A 17,370-nucleotide genomic window follows, 5' to 3' on the forward strand; every position below is an offset into this window, starting at 1 on the left:
ATGGGGTTGTTTGTTTTTTTCTTGTAAATTTGTTTGAGTTCATTGTAGATTCTGGATATTAGCCCTTTGTCAGATGAGTAGGTTGCAAAAATTTTCTCCCATTCTGCAGGTTGCCTGTTCACTCTGATGGTAGTTTCTTTTGCTGTGCAGAAGCTCTTGAGTTTAATTAGATCCCATTTGTCATATTATTGACAGTGGGTTTTTTTGTACTTTAGTTTTCCTTTTGCATCGGTAAGTCACTTCTTTGGTCAGCAGAAAATAGATTTTCTCTTGTCTTTTAAAATTAAGTTTACAGAATAATGTATTCCCTCATAACTATAATGTCACAGAAGAATGAGTTTGTCATATTCTTTTTGTGTTAACCTCAGATACCTTTATTTTGATTTAGATATGAGTTTTGAGTACTTTAGTCAGATTATTATATATAGTGTGTGTGTGTGTGTGCGCGTGTGTGTGCGTGCGTGCTTGTGTGTGCTTATACTTTTTTAAACCTATGTATTGAGCATCCCCAACCAGTACGTTTTTGTTACATACAATGGCTTCACTTGTCATTTCTACCACATAAAAGCTGTTACTGCATCATTTTAGCTCTTCTCTCATAGTTGATGATTTTATTTATACTGTTTTTTTGCCCCTGACACATTATATGTATATATTATTTTCTGTATTCCTAATATCATTTGAAATTGAGTATATTATTTCCCTCAGAACAGGTTCCTCCCATATTCTTGAATGAATAACAAACTGTGATTTTTGTGGCTTGACTTTTACTCTGTAGATTAAAATAGAATTTTGCAATGTTTATTAACTCTTCTATTGTTAAGAGATTATTACCAGATTCAAATTACATACACTGTGAAAACAAGAAAGTAGTTAAGCTTTCTTCTGACAGTGAGGAAGTTGGATTGTCAGACATTTTGAAGTAATATTATTAACGCGTGGAATGTTATGAAAATTGAGAGCAAATAAGGCACCTCTTTCCCATGTTAAAGTCACAGACCATCTGTGCTACTCTTATTAGAAGCCAGTGAGAGACTGAAAGAGACCACTTAGCTCTGAAATATCTAAGCATTCTTTTTTTTGTTCCCTTGTCTTACCTTTTTTCCTCACCATTCCTGTCTCTACTCTCAGGGGACCCAGTATTTTCTTCCTGGCTGGCTCTTCTTTTGTATTCCTTATGTCCTCCTTTCCACCTTCCTTGATAACAGAAATCGGTTTTCGTTTATCTGTCTGGAATGTCCAGCCCCTTCCTGTTCATTGAGTTCTCCTTCTCTTCATGGTTAACTCAACTCCCTTCATGCCTTCCTCTTCCTTGGCCTCCCTTCTGGCTCCATGGTCTCTCCCCCTCTTCATTTTGTTGAACTCTTTCTGCCTTCCTGATTTGCATTCGCACCTCAGCCCACTGCATTCTGGCTTATAACGTTTTGCTTTGATCAGTCCATTGAAAGGAACCTCCTAATGGTCAAATCTAAAGACTTCTCAGTTTTTTTTTAATTTATTTTATTTTATTATTATACTTTAGGTTTTAGGGTACATGTGCATAATGTGCAGGTTTGTTACATATGTATCCATGTGCCATGTTGGTTTGCTGCACCCATTAACTCGTCATTTAGCATTAGGTGTATCTCCTAATGCTGTCCCTCCCCCCTGCCCCCACAGACTTCAGTTTTTATCATACTTATGCTTTCTGCCATGATGGCCATTTTATAGATTGTTGTGAGGATCAATGGATAATGTGTGTAAAGCATCTGAAGCGGAGTAAGTATTCAAAAATATTAATGCCCTACAGCCCTCGCCTTTATGCTATCATCCCATTGCTTGGTTCAACTCTTATATTCTGTTGGCTGTCAAATTTCTTTACCCAGCCTAGTCCCTTTTCCTGAATGCCACAATATTTTCACTTGAACTTCACCATGTGTCTAAATCCAAATTCTTTGTCTTTGGACTTGACTCTTCAAACTTTTCTTTTACTTTGGTAGCTGTCTTGTTTAGAATTTTCAACCATTATTTATTTGACCAATGTTTTAAGATAAAATGGCTGAGGGAATAGGCAAAAATCATAAACAATACCTTTGTCATTTTGAAATCAGCTTAGTTATTCTACTATTTAGTTTTTTCCTAGCATTCTACAAATGAGGTTATTCATGATGTCACTTCAATCCAAAATGGCCCTTGGTTTTGCTCCTTAGTTTCCATTCCTACAGCTGCTAGGGCAGGCCCTCCATCCCTGTCCTGTGAAATCCACCTTATCCATAAACCGATTCCACTTTTCTTCTCTCTGCTTTTCTGTTCATTCTCACAATATTTTTATTTGCACACAAGAAGTCTGGTAATGTTCCCCCATTCAGAGTCAAGTTAGTGTTTAACCCAGTATTTAAAGGTTTTCACAATCCTTTTCCCTTTATTTACTTTCCCCCCAATTTAGTCACATCACTCTTTTCTAATTAGTCTGTTTTAAAGTTCGTAAATTTGCCTGAAACTCATCAATATCCAGGTCTTCCACATGCTCTTTTCTGATTGCCTGGTAAGCACCCCTCATCTTTCAAAGCCTTGTTCAAAGGACACGTCCTCTGCTTGCCTGGCAAAAGTCAACCCCTCTTCTTTACTCTTCATAAGAGTCTGTTCCCATCCCTGTTACCACTCTAACCAGTTTCCATGTTGCATTAGTATTTGCTGTTTGTATCTCTGTTTTCCTATTTAAATTAAAAGTTCTTTGAAGGCAGAACTCATCTCGTTCATGTCGTTGAGTTCCACAGAGCTTTCTTCAGTAAAGTATTTGATGAATGGAATTGGATACTATGGAAGAATTGGAGTTGACCTACTGTCTATTGTTTCAGGCTAATGGATGCTTGTAGAACTTGAGGCAGATATATGTAATTGGGTAATACGTTAACTATCTGCACTTATAATCAATTTGACTATTTTCAGCCTTTCTCAAAGGTATGATTTTCAATCTGTAAGGGTATTATGGATTTTATTTCCAGGGTCATTGCTGGAAATAACACTGGGTACTAATAAAAAGTAAGTGGAAGCCCATTTTAAAAAAGTGCTTTAAGTGCTTTTTTATGATTAATGTATATTCTATATGTTTACTATAGAAATTTTTGAAAATACATGTAAACACAATGAAAATATAAAAGTCCAAGTGATCTATGTAATCAGAAAATCACTGTGAAGACCTCAGTAAAGATCCTGTCAATCTTTCTTCTCTACTTATACTCATATTGCTTGGATTTATCATACGCCAATATTATTTTATAAACTACTCTTTTCACTGAACAGCGTTTTTTCATGTTGTTAGCTTTTTATTTAGACACTTGTGTAAAGTGTGTAACTCTATTTAACCAATTCCTTAATATTGGCCATTTTAATTGTATCTACCTTTTTGGATACTAGATACAATGTTGTGATTTCCATCTTAAGTGTTTGAATGAAGTCTCCTCTTGATCCCTTGATCTATTCTAATGTCTGCCCCATCAGTAGACGACTTCTGATTCTTATCATTCTTCCATTTCCCTAATGGTACACTCATAGATATAGATAGCTATCTCTCTACAAATCTCTTTCTGGAGCTTCAGACCCATATATCCAACTACTTATTCCTGTAGGTTTTTACTGCCTAAATATCATTCTGAGTGATACACATATGTCCAGCCATAAATGCACTTTCCTAGTTCCGACAGCCATTTTCTCTCACCTGCATTACAGTAATGTTCTGCTAAGTGGTCTTGTTGCTTCAGCCTTGCCCCTCCTTCAATCTAATTCCTTGCTGCAGACTGTGCAGAGGCATTTTCCTAAATTGAAACACTGATCAAGTCTCTCCATTGCTTAAGATCTCTCAATGGCTTCCCATTTTTCTTAAAATAAAAGCAAGGTTCCTTAATGTAGCAAACAAAGCCCTTTGTGATCTGACCCCTGTGTGCCCTACCATCCTTACCCATTGCCACTCCCCGAACAATGTCTGTGATGTCTTCACTCTAAAAGTTTCTTCTAGTTCCTGGAATAAGCACAATTCTCACTCACCTCAGTATCTTTGCACATGCTCTCCCATCTTCCTGGAACACCATTTTCTCCTCTCCTTTTGGAGCTAACACCTATGTATCCTTTAGATCTAAGATTAAATGGCAGATCCTCCTCAGTAAATCTTTCCCTGATGTCCCAACTTTGGGATAGGAGCCATATTTATGTGTTCCTACAACATTCTATATATCCTTTGCCATTGCATATTATTTGTCTCCTCCACTAGACTAAAGTCCCTTTAGACATGGATATCTATTTCATTTAGCTGAATTCCTAACATAGTGCCCGAGTTCCTGTTTCTATTGCTAACAAACCACTCCAAAATGTAGTGACCTAAAGTAATCTAATCATTTTATTCACAATCCCATGAGTCAGGAATTCTGAAAGGATTCAGCTGGACAATTCATCTCCAATCCATATGGCTTTAGCTGCTTGGCTGGGGATGGAAGATCTACTTCCAAGTTAGTTTCTTCACTCACGTTTCTGATGTCTCAGTGCTCCTTGACCTCTGTCTCTTTCCACATGGAGTCTTATCCCCCAGGCCTCACCATATAGTGAGACCATATAGTCACTTCTCATGACATGGGGTCTCAGGTTAATGGCACCTCTTTCATGGCAGCTGGCATCCAAAAAGGCAGGAAGGGGAAGTTGCCAGGCCATTTAGAAGTGGTGCATAGTCTTGCTTCTGCCACATTGTATTAAAGCAATCACAGAGTCCATCCAGATTCAACAGTGTTGAACTCATCTCATCTACCTTTCTTGATGGGAGAGTGGCAAGTTCTCATTTCAGAATAGCATTTGGAATGGGAGATATTGCTATGGACGTTTTGCAGAATACAGTCTGCCATGGCCAGATATGTAGCTTACATTAAGTGTGTTTACCTTAAAATTGAATCCTTACCTGTCATAAAGCATGTTACCTAAGCTCTGTTTGCCTGTGATCTTTTTGGTGTAAATACATTGATTACATTTATATTTATTGATAAAGGGTGCAGATAGTGTAATACATTAATAAAATTACCGAACTTAAGCCATTATAACACTGCAAGTCTAATTATATAAACACTAAAGACCTGCATTATTATGAGTATTTCAACGTTGGCATTATAATGAACTTCTAGGGTATTCGATTTTTGTCTAAAACTGGGTAAACTAGGTGATCAACATAATAGGAATCTGTCTTCTCTTTTTCTCAAACAATAGCTTGGAAAATAATATAATTAAACTTATTCAAATATATTGTTTTAAAAAGTGATATACTTAACTTTATTGCAGTATAGTAAAAATCTCTAGAAAAGTAAAAATTATGTTCATATATGGAATACATGAACATTTACTTGTTTTATTAATACAGATAAATTGAGGTAATAGTTGTTACTTTTACAAGAAACTGAAGCTAAACCAGTGTGAGAACAAAATCTCAAAGGTGTGCATTTTTCTCCTTTGTCTTTTGCCTGGTAAATGCTATGTGGTGAATGGTATCAACACCTACTTTGATAAATTAATGACATCGTTCCGCTTTTCTTTTGAACATGTTTATGAAGGCGTCATTCTTGCAGGAGACTAGAGTGTTGCGATACACAGTCATATCCTTATACATTATTTTAGAAGACATTGAAACCCCTTGGGGAGAAATCTAGAGGGTTGAGGTTCATTTGTGACAAGTCCCACTTGAGTGCAGCATCTTGAAATGGCTTTTTGTTTTCCAATAGAATGTATGACATATTTCAAACTGTACATGTTTATCACACATTCCCTGGGCTTGCCTTATTTACAGATGGTTTGAATAAATTTTTCTGTCTTTCTTCAACATTTGTAAGGGGTGGTTGTAGTTAAAAGCCAGCCCTTGTTTTACATGAAGATGTATTTGCTCTACAGAATGTGAATTATCCAAACACAACAATGCTGGCATCCTTTCATAGTGAAGTCGGCCATTCTGCATCTTTCTTTATTGATGGTCAAAATAGTCCCCCTTTGTGCTAAAAAAAGTCTTACATGTCTTTAAGAAGGAAGAAGTTTCTTGTGGTATTTTGGGTTTGTATGCTGACAAAGGCTGTAAATTAACTTTTAAGTGTGGTATTTTATTGCATTCCAAATTAAACAATGGTTTTCCTCCTATGTGTATAACACTCCATATTGAAACAGTTATCTATTTTAATCTCTTAAATAACTTCAGCTTTGGCACATTTTTCATATTTCTTCTAGTGCCACACACAGACACTTTAAAAACCACCCAGAAATGAAAAATAATGCATTATATTAAAGAATCTTGTGTGTATATATAACAGATATATACACATAATAATATATAATTACACATGTGTGTGTATATGCATACTTTTTCAATGTAATATATTAGCTTTTATTTCTTGGTTTTTTAATACATCTGTATGTGGCACATATCTCTCCTAGCTTATATGTATACACACACACACACACACACACACACACACGTATATGTAATACATTTAGACTTATATATGCGTGTGGAAGGTCATGCCCTTGGAAATAAAATTTGGTTTTAAATTCTGCATTTGATACATGTGATCTGTGGCAACTTTGGTAAGACCCTTAATCCCTCTGAATTTCAATATTCTCCCCTGTAAAATGATCATTTAAAAAGTAACTCAAAGGCCGGGCGCGGTGGCTCACGCTTGTAATCCCAGCACTTGGGGAGGCCGAGGCGGGCGGATCACGAGGTCAGGAGATGGAGACCACGGTGAAACCCCGTCTCTACTAAAAATACAAAAAATTAGCCGGGCGTGGTGGCGGGCACCTGTAGTCCCAGCTACTCCCAGAGGCTGAGGCAGGAGAATGGCGTGAACCCAGGAGGCGGAGCTTGCAGTGAGCCGAGATTGCGCCACTGCACTCCAGCCTGGGCAACAGAGCAAGACTCTGTCTCAAAAAAAAAAAAAAAAAAGTAACTCAAAAAGTTATTGAATTAAATGAGTAAATCTTATAAAATATGCTTAGCTACAAAGTAAGTGCTCATTAAATGAGTTAATTGCAATATTTTTAATAATCATTTATTTTTAATGTTTTCCATTTTCAAATTCATTGGGATAAAAAGCAGAAAATGTTTTTCTTCTTTTTTTTTTGAGACAGAGTCTCACTCTGTCACCCAGGATGGAGTGCAGTGGCATGATCTTGGCTCACTGCAACCTCCGCCTCCCAGGTTGGAACAATTCTCCTGCCTCAGCCTTCTGAGTAGCTGGGATTACAGGTGTCCACCACCACACCCAGCTAATTTTTGTGTTTTTAGTAGAGTCGGGGTTTTGCCATGTTGGCCAGGCTGGTCTTGAACTCCTGACACCACCCACCTTGGCCTCCCAGAGTGCTGGGATTACAGGTGCACGCCACCAAGCCCAGCTTGAAAACGATTTTCTTCAAAAAACTCCCATGCCACCCTAAAAACTACACCATATCAAAGTTATTTTTCCCTCTCTACAGTACAGATCTTGGAGCAGATCCTACTGGTTTTAACTTTATTTAGATCTTGACCAGATCCTGTTTGGTTTGGTTTTGTTTGCTTGCTGTTAAAATCTAGTTCTGTTAATTTAATGTAAGGTAATTAATTTTTTTTTTTTTTTTTTTTTTTTTTTGAGACAGAGTCTCACTCTGTCACCCAGGCTAGAGTGCAATGGCGTGATCTTGGCTCACTGCAACCTCTGCCTCTCGGGTTCAAGTGATTCTCCTGCCTCAGCCTCCCGAGTAGCTGGGATTACAGGCATGCACCACCACGCCCGGATAATTTTTGTATTTTTAGTAGAGACGGGGTTTCGCCATCTTGGCCAGGCTGGTCTCAAACTCCTGACCTCAGGTGATCCACCCACCTCAGCCTCTCAAAGTGCTGGGATTACAGGCATGAGCCACCATGCCCAGTCATTTCTGTTAATTTTAAAACCTCAATTGTGCATTCCCAGACATCCTTTGCCAAATGCCCCTTTCTGTGGCTATGGCGGCATGGGGAAAGTGATGGTGTTCTGCTTTTAAATACCTCCCTCCACCTGCCTCTGCCAGGTGCATTCTCCTAGGGCTAAGGCAGGGAAGATGGAATGAGAAAAGGGCAAACTAGATGAGGATCTGGTCTTCTGCTTGGTTAGCTCTAAAGACTATTCTTATCTCATCTTACTCTATGAGTATCATGAGGGTGCTAAAGGAGAGGTGCCGACATTCACTTACCCACTGTTGAAGGCCTCAATCCTGGGCACCATCCCTAGGCATTTGCAGTTCTTAAGTGATTTATCCGTATCTTCAGGTATTCTTCATGTCTGCAGAGAGTTGGTTGAAACCAATTAATTGGTAACCGTTTACCTATATTGTGGGAGACTACTTCATTTTGTCCTCAACTCTGGTTCTTAAATTAATTCCAGGACATAAGAAAAAATACCTTTAAATATATTTTTAAAAAAGAATAACAATAAATGCAATAGTATTAAAAATAGTTAATAATCTTTAATGAAACTCATAGTGAATACATCAGAGAAAAATTACTCTTGGCTCCCACAGCTTTTTTTTTTAATAGAATAAAATCTAAAGGAAATTATGTCATATGCTGAATGTGTACTTTTTTAAATCTTATGAAATTTTACTCTTTAAAGTGAAGATGAATGACTTCATTTGCTTGAAAAAGTAGGAGAGGTGATGAAAAAAAAAGGGAAAGAAGCAGATGTTTATGGAGCAAAGTGTTTCAGGATGAATGTCAGTTGTCTTCAGTAATGATAAACTATGGATAATATTTGAAATGCTTTAGGACAGATATATATGTGTATGTTTTCAAAACAAGTATTACTTTTCCTTTTTTAACGAAACATAATCCAAATGATAAAGCATAAGAAGGCTTAGCGATAACTGACTATATTTCTATTTAACTTGAATCAGAAAGTAACCCAGTGGAGCCTCTGGTTGCGGAGTGCAACTCAATATAAAACCAAACTTAAATAAATATACTGTGATATTCAGTTGTTTTTCTGAACATATGATCTCAAAAGAAGTAAAGATCAAATCTGCATACTTGTGTAATTTGTCCTTTTATGTCCTAAATAACAAGCTGAGCCAGACCTATTTATTCATCTTCATGCAGACGGCAGCCTGTGAGTCCTCCTCCACCACCACGGCCGATTTCCCCTCCACATACCTATGGCTACATTTCAGGACCCCTGGTCTCAGATATGGATACGGATGCGCCAGAAGAGGAAGAAGACGAAGCCGACATGGAAGTAGCCAAGATGCAAACCAGAAGGCTTTTGTTACGTGGGCTTGAGCAGACACCTGCCTCCAGCGTTGGGGACCTGGAGAGCTCTGTCACGGGGTCCATGATCAACGGTTGGGGCTCAGCTTCAGAGGAGGACAACATTTCCAGCGGGCGCTCCAGTGTTAGTTCTTCGGACGGCTCCTTTTTCACTGATGCTGATTTTGCCCAGGCAGTCGCAGCAGCGGCAGAGTATGCTGGTCTGAAAGTGGCACGACGGCAAATGCAGGATGCTGCTGGTGAGTCCTGACACTTTTCACCAAGCTGGGAAAGAAAACTCAATGTATATATGTTTGTTGCTGATTCTCTCCTATGATCTTATGTCCTATTTGAAAAGCATCTATTCTTAACAGTTTGTCTTTTTTTAGCTGCCTAAGGAAATGACAGTCCAAGAATATGACTTAGTTGGATGATTCCCTTTTCCTTGACAAAGCTTTTTAAATCTTCTATTTAGTTTTTATTTAATAAATCTTACATAATACGAGTGATAGGGAGCTACCTCATTTTTTAGGATAGCCGTAGCAAATGTACGTATTACACAAATTGATATAATTTCTTTAAACTATACATCCAGTCAATTAAATGAAGTTTGTGTTTTTGAATGTATACTCTAATTTTTTGCATAGAACCTCACCAAAATCAAATTTGTTGTGATAGTTCTCTTATTTAAATAAAAATTTTGTAGGGAAAATAGATAAATATCCAAGTGGAACACTTTGACCTTTAGAAAATGGGCTCTTTCTCCTTAATCCCCATTCTCTTCATGTCCTCTCAAATTAGAATATTAATTGGGAAGATAAGAAGGTATATGTAATGTGCATACATTTTCAAGCATAAACGTTCCATACTTACAGTAAACATTTTAAATATAATAATTGGGAGAGCAAGCAAAACCAAGTGCTTTTCATATTTTTACTTTCATTGCTAGTAACCCATTTTTAATTACCATATATTCATCTTTATGTTACAACACATTTTTACTTATCTCCTCCTCTTCCCAATCCTGTTTAGAAAGTAAATAGTTCCAAGAAAGACAAGAATTTAAATGTAAGACTTATTTATCACATGGTTTTCATTTCTGTAGAATTAATATATACATTCCCATACATACTTTTGTGTGCTTATATTTTTGATAGCCAAGAAAATCTAAATAGTAGAGTGAAATGATCAGCAAGAAAGAGATACATTTCAGAGAAGGAAAAGACCATCACAACAAATCAGTTACTGGTATTTTACTGTTTCATTTTTCTTAGTTTAATAACTACCACATTGGTAGTTTTCCATGGTCTTTTCACATATTGGATTGGCCATTATTTTTTATCAGTGTAGACTATATTCAGAGAAAATGTAAATTACATTATAAAGTCATCTCTATATATTATTTATCAAGAATGTGTTACAGGAAAAAGATTTCTAATATCTCTCAACTTATTATTATAGAATATATATTTATTTTGGCCAGGCCTATATTTTATGTCATTCAATCAAATATTGTTTTTTATTCCTCTAGTAGCTGCTGAATGTAATAAACTATGCAAACCTAATTATCTTTCTTAATAAATAAATAACATCTAACTTTACATACAGCTTTTGTTTCCTCCTTATTTTTTAACCTTCTGTAAAAAATGGTGAAATTAAGCATCTCAGACCACTGCTTTGAGAATACGTTAGAAAATATTTCAGTTTATTAAATGGACGAAACATAGAAATAACATTGAAAATTCATCTGTAAACAGTCTGTGAGCAGTGGATGGCCTTACACAGTAGAATGAATAATGCATTCAGTCTCAGCCCTAATTCTGTTTTCATGGATATGTAACTTTAATTGTAATAGTCTCCATCATAGCTAAAGAGAGTTTGGTTTAATATTTTATTGTATTGTAATTTAGTGGCACTTCTGGTTTTCCTTGAGCTCATAATTTTTAATGAACTAAACATGCATTGGCCTCTGCTTATTGCAGTGTTCTTTTCAGGGAATAATGGCGCTTGTCATGTGACTTGAAGTTAATATGAATATCCAATCACATTGCTTCTCACTTGGCTGCATTAATGTATATTATTTAATACGCTTCAGTTATCATCTTTAAATGTGTTGATTTCACTGTATGTGGCTTCTGTTTATAGCCAAAAGACATGTTGTCTAGGTCCATTTGAAGTTTCTTGTGGTACAATAGAAAGTTCTGGATTTGTGAGTGGAGTTTCTAGAAACCAAAACAGTGAAAGTCAAACATAGGACCAATATATCTCCATTGGGATTATGGATTAAATATGTTGTAGGTGTTGTAATACAGCATCTATGTAAGACACCAGAGAATGTGGGAGCTTTGAAATACACCGTGTCTAATTAGTAAATTCAATTCCCACTGGTAACTGGGATTATTGTTTGTCCAAAAGCAAACATCTACCTCTTCCACCACCAAAAAAACAGAAGTCTTGAAGGGATCACCTTAAGTATCCAGAACTAGCAAATATTTAGAGATAGAAACAGGATGTAAGTAGTTTTTGGCAGACCTAAATATGTGTGCTAGATCAATTTCAGACCACCTGAAGAGAACATACCTGAGTCTGTCTTCAAAGTATACTATATGTTTAATTAAAATATGGGTGCCATTAGTACTGTTCATTTTTCTTAGAATATGAATTTCTTAAGAACTTTAGCTCTTCTCTTGAAAAAGCAACAAACATTGGCTATATTATGCAAAAATTTAATTACTATTTTTTGTTTAAGTACAACGTTTTAGTGAAGCTAATTGCAAAAATAATTGGAATACTTTTCTTTAATAAATAGGTATCATGAACTTTAACAGAATAAAAGCACTGTGGTTTAAACAAATGAAATAAGCAGAAAATGTTTTTAGGGTATTTTTTCCAGTAAACAGCAGAGTGACAACAAGCCTATTATTTGCTAGAAGAGTTTGTTTAAGCTTTTTTTGTTGCTTTTCAGAAAAATTAGAGCTGTTTCTAGTTTTAATGTTTTCTTTTTGTTGTTCCTGTTGTAATTAAAATTCACTGATGAGTTTGGCTTGGATTTTTTTTTTTTTTCTCCTTAGGCCGTCGACATTTTCATGCGTCTCAGTGCCCTAGGCCCACAAGTCCTGTGTCTACAGACAGCAACATGAGTGCTGCTATAATGCAGAAAACCAGACCAGCCAAGAAACCGAAACACCAGCCAGGACATCTGCGCAGAGAAACCTACACAGATGGTGAGTCCATTGACACGGATGAAAACATCTATGAATCTCGCCTATTTACCCTGCCTCTCTAGGACTAGAAAATGCATTCACTGACGTTAGAAATTACATTAAAAATTTATTAACAATCAGCTTCATATTACTTATAGAAGCAACCTACTTACATATTTTGTCAAGCATCTCTACTCCTTGCAGTTTTCTGATAAGCTTGTTATTTAAAAAAACAAAACCATTTGTAGATCCTGAATATTTTTGAAAGTTATTTTATAGTTTCAAACAAATGGGCATCACTATAGTTGAAGTTGAGAGTGGAAGTAATGGCATAGGTTTAACCTTTGTCAGATTTACTGATAAATGCTCCAAAGTGTCTTCGTTTTTTTATTTTACAATTTTGCATTCAAATAGAAGACAATAAATGTGTTTGAATATTAATTCTAACAACAGTGGTGTTAGGAACAGTTATTTTGGGCACCAAAAGATAAATCACCTTTCTTCATGCCTTCACATACAATATCCACTCTCACTGAAGAGGGGACGTTATATTCTCCAGGGAGCACAGGAGGAAAATGCAAACAGTGTGATTTTGTCTAGAGAAAGCCTTTAATGAAAGTGCCTCAGGTGGCCCAGCATTTATTAAACCACCACCTTCTCATTTTATAAAACAACCCCACGGGCTTTGTTGGAAATTCATGTAAGATAAATTCTCTCAGACTCACTGCTCTTGTCAAGTTTGCTAAATTTGCTAAAGGGGTGGAGGAAGAAGGGTGTTACAGGCATAGTTCCCCCACCTCCTGGTCCTCTGCAACAAAATCTGATTAGGACTTTCATTACCAGTCAGCAATTTTTCAAAAAGGGCATCATTTGCCATTATCATATGAAAGCCTAATATTATAGATCCTTATCCAAGGTTGCAAGGAAGGTTTTCAGAGGTACTTCTCCCTATGATTCCTACCACTTGACAGAAGAATTTAATACAAAGCTCACAGCATGATGAGCACAAGTAATTTTGCAATGAGTGGCTGTCCATGCTATTATCTGTACTTTATTCTGAGTATTTTCTCTCACTGGCATCTATCTGATATTAGACTACATTAAATACTGGCGGGACACAGCGCACCTGGGCCTCCTGGCTTCTGCCCAGGACTCTTTTGTTAGTAAAACTGAGCTGTCAGAGTATTATCTGATTTTGAAGGGTTATTACAGTGGCTTTTTGCATGTTTGCCTCTGTGAAGGGACAAACACTAGGTATAAATCCCCCAACTCTACCAGTAATTTTACATTTATGGGACCACTATAATGGCATTTTTCAAGTTTTATGGCTGTTTTCTCAAATTTCATTATCTAGAAGAGAGTGCTCCTCACTGAAAAACTGACCAAACATCAAGCCTGGATATAAACACATCTAAATTGAATACATAAGGGAGAAAAGCTGGCCTAAAGCCTTGTGTAGATCTTTCTACCACTTATTTATACTTGTTCAAAGGGGAATCTGGCATTGAGAGATGCTTTTTAAAAATGTTTTAAATAATGTAAGCATGCCAAGTTAAAGAATATTGTATCACAGTTATAAATTACACTATGCTTGAAAATTGTCTGTATTTATTGTCCCACGTTCTGTAGTACTTATTTCAGTGTTAATAATTAAATATAATTCTAACTAATCCCTGAATAATAACTATTAAATGATGATGCCTCCAAGTTATTTTTTAAATTAATTTCAGAAATACCAAACACATATATTGAAATATTCGTGAAGCCAAAAGTCAATCTGAAATGTTTATTTGGATTTCTAATTGCTCATTTCACAAAAGTGATTATGCAAAATTATCATAGTGCATACTACAATATAAAAGCCAATAATTATTTTCTCTACCTCACAAAAATAGATAAAATGGAGAAATGACTAAAGCTATTACAGCATTCACTTTCAATATCTTGATAACTATCCTTCAAGTTATGTTGACTTTACTAACAAGTCATGAATTTTATGCTGTATGCTTACTGTTTGGTAAAAAAACACAAAATAACAATGCTGTGTCTTATTATATACATATACAATCATGCATATTGATTAATTAAAGTCATATAATGCAGATTCTTGTTAATGCACTAAATAAAAGATATGCACACACTCTGGATGGCAGTGGTTATGACGTAGAGACAAAAGCCATCTTTTCAGAAATTGTTTTCCCAAGTTACTACACTGCATTTTTGGAAAAAATATTCATAGACCGAAGATGGCCGAATAGGAACAGCTCTGGTCTACAGCTCCCAGCCTGAGCAGCACAGAAGACGGGTGATTTCTGCATTTCCATTTGAGGTACTGGGTTCATCTCACTAGGAAGTGCCAAACCGTGGGTGCAGGACAGTCGGTGCAGCGCACTGTGCAGGAGCCAAAGCAGGGCGAGGCATTGCCTCACTCGGGAAGCACAAGGGGTCAGGGAGTTCCCTTTCCTAGTCAAAGAAAGGGGTAACAGACCGCACCTGGAAGATCGGGTCAGTCCCACCCTAATACTGCGCTTCTCCAACGGGCCTGGAAAACGGCACACCAGGAGATTGTGTCCCGCACCTGGCTCGGAGGGTCCTATGCCCACGGAGTCTCGCTGATTGCTAGCACAGCAGTCTGAGATCAAACTGCAAGGCAGCAGCGAGGCTGGGGGAGGAGTGCCCGCCATTGCCCAGGCTTGCTTAGGTAAACAAAGCAGCCAGGAAGCTCGAACTGGGTGGAGCCCATCACAGCTCAAGGAGGCCTGCCTGCCTCTGTAGGCTCCACCTCTGGGGGCAGGGCACAGACAAACAAAAATTCAGCAGGAACCTCTGCAGACTTACTTAAATGTCCCTGTCTGACAGCTTTGAAGAGAGTAGTGGTTCTCCCACCACGCAGGTGGAGATCTGAGAATGGACAGACTGCCTTCTAAAGTGGGTCCCTGACCCCCGAGCAGCCTAACTGGGAGGCACCCCCCAGTAGGAACAGACTGACACCTCAAATCCAGCAGCACATCAAAGAGCTTATACACCATGATCAAGTGGGCTTCATCCCTGGGATGCAAGGCTGGCTCAACATACGCAAATCAATAAATGTAATCCAGCATATAAACAGAACCAAAGACAAAAACCACATGATTATCTCAATAGATGCAGCAAAGGCCTTTGACAAAATTCAACAACCCTTCATGCTAAAAACTCTCAATAAATTAGGTATTGATGGGATGTATCTCAAAATAATAAGAGCTATCTATGACAAACCCAAAGCAAATATCATACTGAATGGGCAAAAACTGGAAGCATTCCCTCTGAAAACTGGCACAAGACAGGGATGCCCTCTCTCACCACTCCTATTCAACATAGTGCTGGAAGTTCTGGCCAGGGCAATCAGGCAGGAGAAGGAAATAAAGGGTATTCAATTAGGAAAAGAGGAAGTCAAATTGTCCCTGTTTGCAGATGACATGATTGTATATCTAGAAAACCCCATTGTCTCAGCCCCAAATCTCCTTAAGCTGATTAGCAACTTCAGCAAAGTCTCGGGATACAAAATCAATGTACAAAAATCACAAGCATTCTTGTACACCAATCACAGACAAACAGAGAGCCAAATCATGAGTGAACTCCCATTCACAATTGCTTCAAAGAGAATCAAATACCTAGGAATCCAACTTACAAGGGATGTGAAGGACCTCTTCAAGGAGAACTTCAAACCACTGCTCAATGAAATAAAAGAGGATACAAACAAATGGAAGAACATTCCATGCTCATGGCTTGGAAGAATCAATATTGTGAAAATGGCCATACTGCCCAAGGTAATTTATAGATTCAATGCCATCCCCATCAAGCTACCAATGACTTTCTTCACAGAATTGGAAAAAACTACTTTCAAGTTCATATGGAACCAAAAAAGAGCCCGCATCGCCAAGTCAATCCTAAGCCAAAAGAACAAAGCTGGAGGCATCACGCTACCTGACTTCAAACTATACTACAAGACTACAGTAACCAAAACAGCATGGTACTGGTACCACAACAGAGACATAGATCAATGGAACAGAACAGAGCCCTCAGAAATAATACTGCATATCTACAACTATCTGATCTTTGACAAACCTGGCAAAAACAAGCAATGGGGAAAGGATTCCCTATTTAATAAATGGTGCTGGGAAAACTGGCTAGCCATATGTAGAAAGCTGAAACTGGATCCCTTCCTTACACCTTATACAAAAATTAATTCAAGATGGATTAAAGACTTACATGTTAGACCTAAAACCATAAAAACCCTAGAAGAAAGCCTAGGCAACACCATTCAGGATATAGGCATGGGCAGGGACTTCATGTCTAAAACACCAAAAGCAATGGCAACAAAAGCCAAAATTGACAAATGAGATCTCATTAAACTAAAGAGCTTCTGCACAGCAAAAGAAACTACCATCAGAGTGAACAGGCAACCTACAGAATGGGAGAAAATTTTGGCAACCTACTCATCCAGAATCTACAATGAACTCAAACAAATTTACAAGAAAAAAACAACCCCATCAAAAAGTGGGCAAAGGACATGAACAGACACTTCTCAAAAGAAGACATTTATGCAGCCAAAAGACACATGAAAAAATGCTCATCATCACTGGCCATCAGAGAAATGCAAATCAAAACCACAGTGAGATACCATCTCACACCGGTTAGAATGGCCATCATTCAAAAGTCAGGAAACAACAGGTGCTGGAGAGGATGTGGAGAAATAGGAACACTTTTACACTGTTGGTGGGACTGTAAACTAGTTCAGCCATTGTGGAAGTCAGTGTGGTGATTCCTCAGGGATCTAGAACTAGAAATACCATTTGACCCAGCCATCCCATTACTGGGTATATACCCAAAGGACTATAAATCATGCTGCTATAAAGACACATGCACACGTATGTTTAT

At 37.4% G+C, this 17,370-nt stretch overlaps 1 protein-coding gene across 2 annotated transcripts in view; it reads left to right on the forward strand.

Annotated features, from left to right (window-relative positions):
- The window catches only part of ROBO1 (roundabout guidance receptor 1), a 1,210,998-nt gene that overhangs the window by 1,175,831 nt on the left and 17,797 nt on the right, over positions 1–17,370 (forward strand). For both annotated transcript variants that reach the window (XM_032150402.2, XM_058437645.1), the window contains 2 exons: positions 9,104–9,510; positions 12,322–12,474. In XM_032150402.2, coding sequence (XP_032006293.1) covers positions 9,104–9,510; positions 12,322–12,474 — 560 coding nt within the window. The remainder of the gene's footprint in view (positions 1–9,103; positions 9,511–12,321; positions 12,475–17,370) is intronic.

The sequence above is a fragment of the Hylobates moloch genome, unplaced genomic scaffold, assembly GCF_009828535.3.
Source record: "Hylobates moloch isolate HMO894 unplaced genomic scaffold, HMol_V3 SCAFFOLD_4, whole genome shotgun sequence".
Classification (NCBI taxonomy): domain Eukaryota; kingdom Metazoa; phylum Chordata; class Mammalia; order Primates; family Hylobatidae; genus Hylobates; species Hylobates moloch.